This window comes from Tribolium madens, unplaced genomic scaffold (genome assembly GCF_015345945.1).
Source record: "Tribolium madens isolate multiple individuals breed KSU strain unplaced genomic scaffold, Tmad_KSU_1.1 Scaffold_1;HRSCAF=32;Tcas5.2_LG8, whole genome shotgun sequence".
NCBI classification, from domain to species: Eukaryota; Metazoa; Arthropoda; class Insecta; order Coleoptera; family Tenebrionidae; genus Tribolium; species Tribolium madens.
The window spans coordinates 9796394-9806262 of NW_025400984.1; the positions used below are offsets into that span (position 1 = coordinate 9796394).

Consider the following 9869-nt stretch of genomic DNA (forward strand, 5'->3'; position numbering starts at 1 on the left):
TTGAGAAATTTTACTAAAACAAAGCAGAAAATTCATAAAAGTTGATCTTAAATGTGTTATTTTGGCATGTTTTGCTCAATTTAAAAAGTTTTTCACCTTTTATTCACGAAATTCAAAGAATGCCGCCCAAATAAGACAAAAAATAACGGAAAATGACGTTTTGTAAACCAGACTTTATTATTATCAGGAAAAATTATTTTTAAAATGATCAAAAAAAGCAGTGCTTTTTTCATGATTTTGCAGTTGACTGTTGCTGTCGCGAAATGTGATTTTGACGGCGGTGAGTTGAAAAAATTATTTTTGAAATGCGTTATTTTCTGCTGTTTCGTTCGATTTAAAAAGTTTTTCAATGAAAAACGCACTCAATTCGCAAAAATTCGCTTGAACAAGACATGAAATTAAAAAAAATAACTTAATTTATTAGAGTGTATATCAACAAGAAATTTACAAAAATTAAGTTTATATTCATGATTGGCCTAATATAAAGCAGTTTTCATCGAGAAACTCACAAAATCACAAAAATTATGTCTAAAATACATCATTTTTGCTATTTTTTTTCTATTTAGAGCACTTCTTTTCAACCAAAAAATTCCATTAAATTCGAGAGATTTCGCCCAAACAAGAAAAAAAAATTGAGAAATTTTGCTAAAGCAGAGCAGAAAATTCGTAAAATTTGTGCTGAAATGTGTGTTATTTTTGCTTGTTTCTAAAAAATCGTTAAAAATGTTTGAACGCAATACTGTTTCTGAATTTGAAAAATTTAACTAAAACCAAGCAAAAAATTCATAAAAGTTGATCTTAAATGTGTATTTTGGCTTGTTTTGCTCAATATAAACAATTTTTCGCCTTTTATTCACAAAATTCAAACAATGCCGCCCAAATAAGGCAAAAAATGACGGAAAAGAAAGCACAAAATCGGAAAAATTACGTCTAAAATACACCGTTTTTGCTAATTTTTTTCGATTTAAAGCAAGAAATTCCACTAAATACGAAAGATTTCGCTAAAACGAGACAAAAAATTCGAGAAATTTTGCTAAAGCAGAGCAGAAAATTCGTAAAATTTGTTCTGAAATGTGTTATTTTTGCTTGTTTGTAAAAAATCGTTAAATTATGTTTGAACTGCAATACTTTTATCTGTTACTGAATTTGAGAAATTTTACTAAAACAAAGCAGAAAATTCATAAAAGTTGATCTTAAATGTGTTATTTTGGCTTGTTTTGCTCAATTTAAAAAGTTTTTCACCTTTTACTCACAAAATTCAAACAATGCCGCCCAAAAAATGATGGAAAATGACGTTTTGTAAACCAGAATTTATTTTTGAAATGCGTTATTTTCTGCTGTTTCGTTCGATTTAAAAAGTTTTTCACTGAAAAACTCACTCAATTCGCAAAAATTAAGTGTGAAATGGATTATTTTCACTTGATTTATTAGTGTAGGTATATTAACAATAAATTTTCAAAAATTAAGTTTATATTCATGATTGGCTTATATAACGCGGTTTTCATCGAGAAACTAATTAAATTTCGCCAAGAGAAAACAAAAAATCACAAAAATTATGTCTAAAATACATCATTTTTGCTATTTTTTTTCGATTTAGAGCAGCACTTTTTATAAACCAAAAAAATCCACTAAATTCGAGAGATTTCGCCAAAACGAGAAAAAAAATTCGGGAAATTTTGCTAAAGAAGAGCAGAAAATTTGTTCTGAAATGTGTGTTATTTTTGCTTGTTTCTAAAAAATCGTTAAATAATGTTTGAACTACAATACTATTTCTGAATTTGAAAAATTTAACTAAAACCAAGTAAAAAATTCATAAAAATTTGATCTTAAATGTGTTATTGTGGCTTGTTTTGCTCAATATAAAAAAATTTCACCTTTTACTCACAAAATTTAAACAATGCCGTCCTATTGTTGTATATTTGCGGTTGTTAGTTGCTAACGATCTTTGACATTAGATTTCATTGTTGAATTTTACTTTGACATTTATAAATATCGACCAAATTGACTACAAAATTAGTGAGGATTGAATAAAATTTTATATTGTAAATGACGATAAAATTTTCATTATTATAAAATTTAATTTTATCGTCTTGTATAATAAATAACTATTTGTAAATCAGACTTTATTATTATCAGGTAAAATTATTTTTAAAATGATCAAAAAAAGCAGTGCTTTTTTCATAATTTCGCAGTTGACTGTTGCGGTCGCGAAATGTCATTTTGACAGCGGTGTTCAAAAATTTATTTTTGGAATGAGTTATTTTCTGCTGTTTTGTTCAATTTAAAAAAAGCACTCAATTCAAAAAAATTCACCTGAACAAGGCATAAAATTCAAAAAATTAGGTTTGAAATGCATTATTTTCACATGATTTATTAGTGTACATTAACAAGAAATTTCCAAAAAATAATGACTGGCCTAATATAAAGAGGTTTTCATCGAAAAACTCACTAAATTTAGAAAATTTGGACAAAAGAAAGCACAAAATCGGAAAAATTACGTCTAAAATACACCGTTTTAGCTAATTTTTTTCGATTTATAGCAAGAAATTCCACTAAATACGAGAGATTTCGCTAAAACGAGACAAAAAATTCGAGAAATTTTGCTAAAGCAGAGCAGAAAATTCATAAAATTTGTTCTGAAATGTGTTATTTTTGCTTGTTTGTAAAAAATCGTTGAATAACGTTTAAACTGCAATACTTTTATGTGTTTCTGAATTTGAAAAATTTAACTAAAACAAAGCAAAAAATTCATAAAAGTTGATCTGAAATGTGTTATTTTGGCTTGCTCAATGTAAAAAGTTTTTCACCTTTTACTCACAAAATTCAATCAATGCCGCCCAAATAAGACAACAAATGACGGAAAATGACGTTTTGTAAACTAGACTTTATTATTATGAAGTAAAATTATTTTTAAAATGATCAAAAAAAGCAGTGCTTTTTAAATTTATTTTTGAAATGCGTTATTTTCTGCTGTTTCGTTCGATTTAAAAGGTTTTTCACTGAAAAACTCACTCAATTCGAAAAAATTCGCCTGAAATTAGGTGTGAAATGCATTATTTTCACTTTTACTAGAATGTATATCAACAAGAAATTTACAAAAATTAATGATTGGCCTAATATAAAGAGGTTTTCATCGAGAAACTCACTAAATGTAGAAAATTTGGCCACAAGAAAACACAAAATCGCAAAAATTATGTCTATCGTTTTTGCTAATTTTTTTCGATTTAGAGCACTTTTTAACAAAGAAACTCCACTAAACTTGAGAGATTTCGCCAAAACAAGACAGAAAACTCGCGAAATTTTGCTAAAACAGAGCAGGAAATTCGTTCAATTTCAAAAATTTTTCACTGAGAAAAAAATTAAAAAGTGAGTGAGAAAAAATACATTTAGCTTCTCCAAACAAGATCCCCTTTTATCAGCGGTCACAGATAGAGCTGTTCCACTCGTTTCATTGCCATGTCAACACATACGTGCCTAATTAAACCCACCCTTCCACTTAATTCCATCCCTTCCAATCCTAAAATAAAATCTAATCATCTTCGAGCTTCGTAATTATCTAAATATAAATCGCTTCCAAAATCTCGCACCGTAGCTTAGATTTGCACACACATGAATTAATCTCCCTAATAGAATTAATCCGACTCAGAAAACAGTATCTTTATTAATGTTTTTTAAAAGATTTATAAGTTTATCAGCGATATGAAAGCGGTCCTTTGACTCGACACAGTCTTCAACCAGTGCGAAAAGTTCGTTATATCGAGCGATTGTTGGAGGCGGTGAATGGAGAAGGCCATTTGCCATCATGGGCCAAGGAGCTTTACGACTCAACAACAACTAAAACAAAAATGTTACGATTGTAAAACTCCCAAGTTTCAAACTCACTCGACACACGGCATAAATATTGTGGTCACTTAAAGAATTTGCACAGATTTCAGCCTCACTAAAGATAAAATCATCATCAGGGAAAAATTGACTAGAATGAACACTAGTCGTTTGATCCTCTAGAATTTAATTAATCAAATTTTGTCGCAATTCTTATTAATAAATTAACCTTTGTGTTGCAAAATAACATGTTCCAAGTCAACAAAAGTCAGTCTAAAATTATGATCGACTGCGATGTTATCAGGCGAGATATCTGTCAAATACATCCTGAAATCGTGATGATTGTGTGTAAAATCAATAGCAGCTTCCAACAATTGCAAAGCTAAAAAAGCACGCACGTGCCATGGTGACGTTTCAAAGTGATTGAGTGGTTGACCACAATCCTCCTCGACAATTACAAAACCACAACTTCCATACAATTTCGGGACCGGCCATCCACCATTTAAAATTGTCAACATCAAAGGCTCACAATTGACTTGAATAATCGTCCAAATTTGTTTCAAGTCATAATAATTTCTCAATCTTTTAACTAACCTTTTCGAAACATCACGATCACAAAGTTTCAAACCACTCGCACTGTTATTTAAATAATCCAAGAGTGAATCTTCATTGATAAAATCAGATTTGATTTGTTCAAGTTCATTGTCATGGCCCAACTTTTTCAAGACGACTCTTTTTTCGTCAAATTCAGCAAAAAAAATATTTTTCACACTGAATAAATTAGAAAACAAGTTGTTGAAAGTTTTATATTGGAGCTTGATTCTGGCGATATCCTCGCATAGATCACTGCCGTAACAGAACGGACATTTGCTCGAATCAAACAGATTTGAAAGTCTTCGAGTCAAAATCCCGATGTAAATTCCAATCAATGTGGAAATTATTAACAGGATCGCACCACATTTCATCTAAAAAATTCTATTATTGATTTCTGCCTCCCTCATAAACAATGTTAATTTTCTTTAGTAGTAGAAATTTATCAGAGGTTTGACCCTTTGTTCGAGATGATAGGAAAACATAGGGTGGGATTTTCATGATATATTCTAGTTGTGACTTGACTCGGCCCTAAATATTGGCTTTACTAATGAGTACCAATTTGTTAAACACTTTACTGTAATTTTCACTAGATTCACTAAGGCACACTGAGATCGATTTGGCTTCACTCTTCCTTATCAAAATTGTAATTAATCATTGGTAAACGCTGCTGTTGTAGTGTCATTCTAATTAATGACGACTATTAATCTTGATAGACATGTGTAAGGCTCGGATTATATGCACGAAAAATTCGTAAAATATGCGCATATACAGAGTGTTCGGTCCAAGTCGCCCCGGCTGATAACATCTAAACTTACTTCATTTTTTCAAAAAGTAAATATTTAAGTAATAATATTCATTCTTCGCTTTCTTAATAAATGTATCAAATTTTTTTAGCACATCCGGTGTTGCCGGAAATGCTACCAAATTTAGTTTTTCAAATGGAACACCTATGTTTTTTTCCCTCCAAACAATAATAATTGACATGAAAAATACTGTAAACCACTATTTATTACATTTTGCGTAACACTATGCAATTAAAAAACATCTTAAATCTTAGAATTTTATAAGGAAATTGGTCGCGTAGCCTGATTTTTAATTTTAAAGGAAAGGTGTGAATAAAAAATAAAGTTTAATTGTTGGTTTGACAAATATAATTTGTCATTTGATCATATGAAAACTCTTGAATTTTCTTCGACTGATAACAGAACATTCAGATTTCTATTTTCTTGTTCTTCACAAAGAACCACAGGTTTTTTATTTTTAAGAAGCGAACCATTCGTCTCAGTTGTTTTTCAATTCGACTAAATTTCCAACGATTTGGGTGAACTCTATTTGAGTATTTTTCTCTATACTGTCTTTCAGCTTCCGCTCTATTTTTATTCCACTTAAAAAACACTTGAAGCTAATCTACCAATTCGTCGTAATTAATATTATTAAAGATCTCAATAAGATTTATTGACAAATTAGACTTTTTTTTAACAATTAAACGGTATCCAAGCATATTGCTTTTTGCATGAATACCTTGACAAGTAAAATCCGCCTACGTTGTAAAATTTGCAATAAAATTCAAAAATTTAAATTGTTTTCTGACTGCATTATGTAAAGTAAAATGTAATAAATAGTGGTTTACCGTAGTTTTCATACCAATTATTATTGTTTTGAGCAAAAAAACATAGGTGATCCACTTGAAAAACTAAGTTTGGTAGCATTTCCGGTTATACCGGATGTGCCAAAAAAATTTGATGCATTTACTAAGAAAGCGAGGAATGAATAGCATTATTGAATAATTTAGTTTTCGAAAAAAAAAAGTAAATTTAGGTGTTATCGGCCGGGGCGACTTGGACCGAACACTCTGTATATGCACGAATTTTCACAAAAATATGCACAAGATATTAAAAAAAAATATGCTCCAATATATGCCAAATATGCATAACTTTTAACAACAAAAAATCAAAGTTGGGATAAATTTTTATCCTCGAGTAGACTAAACTTTGCATTTTTGGCTTCTTGAACTGCACAGGATGAACGAAAGAGAATAAATAAATTGGTTTTGCCTCAGACAAGCCATTTTAATAGCCTTTCTAAGAAATCTGTACTTTTCAGATCATTTATTTTTTTTAATGGCAATCTACCAAATAAAACATTTTTCTCATAAAAGTCATGATCTAAAGGATTACAACTACTATCTACTTCATATTAAATAATTTTTTTATATAAATTGCAATTTTGCCAACAAAAATCGAACAACTCGAAAACAAAGCAAAATTTTGTTCTTATTTTTTTATATTCCTTTAATTTATATTAATTATAATTTTTTTGAAAACAAATGATTAAAAAAAACACGCTTGTTTTGATACCTTATAAAACGAATTTAAAACGGAAACACTCAGCAGGATATGTACTAATTTTTTTGAGTCTGGATTACGAATTACCGGTTGTTTTCTCTTTAAAATATTTTGTAATCGGAGCATTTTGCATATAATCCGAGCCTTAGACATGTAACTTGAGCACAATTTATTCTTATTGTTGGTATTGGGGCGCGAAATTGTTTAAATTATCAAATTTAGTTTATCGATTTTACAAAAAAAATTGAATTGATAATACAAAGCGACACCTCAAATCCCCTTACCTTAATGTCGTCTTTAGTCTTGTCGTTGGTGAAACTTTGCTGTTATTTCATCTGTAACAGAAAAAAAATGCGACGAATTAGAGTAAAGTTATTACACTGTGCTTTGGTCGATAAATCTTTCTTATCTTCGAGCAGATAGCGACGTTAATCCGTGAAATAAGTGTAGTTTTATTGTAACACTGACCGTCGCGTCGTCTCCCTTGAGAAAAAATAATTACACGAAATAAGATTTCTCCGTCTGCGAAATTCAATTAATATAAAAACACTTTTTTGCATATTTCGTTGCTTTGACTCGCCCCTCGACAGATTATTAATTAAAGTACGTGCTGTGCGCACCATCAACCCTTTCCTGACTATCAAAATGTCACTTTATACACCACTCCTCTCTCCGAAAGAGATTACGAGTTATTACGGTAATGGAAGGCAGATATTCCAACTTTGACAAACATGGACAACCATGTCCAACAAATCGTAAATCGATACCGACCTCTTTACCATGCGAGCGAAAATCAATTTTTCTAACAATATTAATGACGTCAGAAACAACCAATCAAGTTTAAAGTAAGCCAAATTTCGAAGAAATTATTCACATGTCGGTTATTCAGCGTCCAGATTGCAAACACAATTAAACAATTGGACATTTGACACTAAAACAAACTCAACACAAGTTTGGTAAATTTTACGGTAATTAACGTGCATGTAATTTGATTAGAAAAGTCGAGACGTCGCTTGATTCATGAATGAAAATTCGATGCCAGAAAATGTTCTAAAATAGGCGCCGATTTTTTTATGAATGAAATTAAAATGCTCTTGCCAAAAACACCAACAGAATTCATTGAGGAAAGAGGATATACAGGGTGTTTCACATAACTTCACGAGGCTAATGTATGCACCCAAATATACAAAAGTCACAGAACACTGGATACACTAACTAACTATTTAATTTTTGGAAACCCATGACAGCAGTTGTCAAACTAATCACTGTTTCATTAATAGTCATAAACTGCAGTTTTTCAGAAACAATTATCATTTGTTCTATCAAGAATACGATTGTAGTTTATCTGTCTTAATCACTAACTAACTAAAAACGTTGTAATTTTTGAAAGGGTGAACAAACTAGAGAAAATTATCCAATTTTCAAAATTTCAAAATTTGTGATCGAGTTCGTATCGAAATATGTATTATTGATTGCATCTTACAGGCGCAGGCCTCCTAAAATTACGTGAAACACCCTGTATTAGAATCAAGTGACTTATTCAGGTTTGCAAACTTTGGGAATTGGCTTTTCGGAGAGTCTGGAAACTTCAGGACTGGAAAAACCGACTATAAAACTTAAAAATATTCACAAAAATGGACAAACTTTTGCTAAAAAACCCTATACAATGTGATGAAAGTGATAATAATAATTAACTTTTTTAGCTTTGGGGTTATTTACTCGTCCCCTGCCTTAAAACTATCAATAGGTCACATTTGATCAGTTAGTCCTTTTATAAAATCAAAGATTCAGGAGGTATCCCGATGACGAGGATTCAAACCGATATCTTGACGTTTTGTTTCGCTCGCACCTGTCCAATTCTTGTGTAAACATCTTTGATCATAATTGAATTTCCTCTTGAGTTATGTGAGTGAAAGTTCATTAAGTCGGAATGTTAATATAGACAGTGGGTGCCTCTTTATTATGGAACTATGGTTTGGATAGTGGGCGGGCGTGGTTTATTTATCGATCTCCGAGCGTCCCTCATTGAGAATACGGCCCTGCTGCGTGCCTCTGGCGAAATAACACACCACCGAAAAAACAAAAATTTTCCTACTCGAAATTTCGACAAATCAATACTTGGCAATGTTTACCTTCTCGCACGTGGTTCGAGTTATCACAAGAAGTCGTGTGATAACTGGAGAACAATCACAAAAAGTGTATGATTCATTATGAATCACTTGTTTAAATAAATGTGTCAAAGTGTAGAGTTATCTGGGGTTGTGACACCCGGGGGCTAATAGCCAACATCCAAAAACATTCCCACACGAGGGGAACTCTTCGCAAACTAACAAGTGGTGGTTTTCCTTGGTCCCCTCTTTTCGAGAAACACACAAGGTGCATTTTTATTGATTGGAACACGAAATTTCATGTCGACGTGAGATATAGGCGATTGGAACTCGGCCAAAAACCACTACAAATCCTCAATGAAATTTTGCGCAGTTTTGGAATATCCACCAACCTGGAGGTTGTACTGCACCAATAGTTCACCCCAACTAGGGCGTGATTAGGTTAATAAATCCACCTAACCTCCAAAAAACACACAAATTGACAGCCGATCACTCGATCAATCATTTGTCGATTGTGACACGCCGCCTCCGATCTACTCTCACTACGACGTTTTTCCACGAAAAACCGGAAAATTCGGCAAGAATGACCGTGACAAACAACCGTACAATCGATTTCGGGGGAACATTGTTTGCATCAAGTTATTTCCTTAAATCAACACTTACATCGTGTACAGCTATTGCAGAGAGTGGTCGCTTCACTTCCAAATCGAACAAAACACCAAACTAAAGTTAATTCCAACACAAAACATGAAGTAAACGAGGAAATTTACAACACACACCACATATCATCGGGAAAGTCTACAGAAGACTTCAATGGATTCGTGAAATTCGCCGGAAAAGCGCACGCGTCGGGGGACCACCACTAGTGTGACTTTCCACCGTCATGAGGCGACACCGGCTAGGCCGAGCCGAGACCCAAACCACCACAAAAAATCCAAATTAAAAATAATTTTATTAGAATTATTGATTGTGGCAGTCCACTTGTCACTACAAGTAGTAA

General features: G+C 32.0%; 2 protein-coding genes across 3 annotated transcripts in view; both read right to left on the reverse strand.

Moving 5' to 3' along the window:
- LOC123004216 (stress-activated protein kinase JNK) overlaps window positions 1-9730 on the reverse strand; it is a 30914-nt gene extending 21184 nt beyond the window's left edge. The window contains exons 1-2 of one of the 2 annotated variants that reach the window (XM_044397360.1): window positions 9533-9730; window positions 7046-7096 (exon numbers count right to left, since the gene is read on the reverse strand). The gene's annotated coding sequence lies outside the window, so the exon portion shown is untranslated. The remainder of the gene's footprint in view (window positions 1-7045; window positions 7097-9532) is intronic. The other variant, XM_044397363.1, reaches the window with a different exon arrangement.
- On the reverse strand, window positions 3643-4557 carry LOC123004140 (divergent protein kinase domain 2A). The gene is made up of 4 exons (XM_044397255.1): window positions 4417-4557; window positions 4052-4357; window positions 3883-4001; window positions 3643-3834 (listed from the first exon to the last, which is right to left on the reverse strand). The coding sequence occupies exons 1-4, from the start codon at window positions 4427-4429 to the stop codon at window positions 3643-3645; spliced, it is 630 nt and encodes a 209-aa protein (XP_044253190.1). The 5' UTR covers window positions 4430-4557.
- Window positions 9731-9869: the final 139 nt, after the last annotated feature.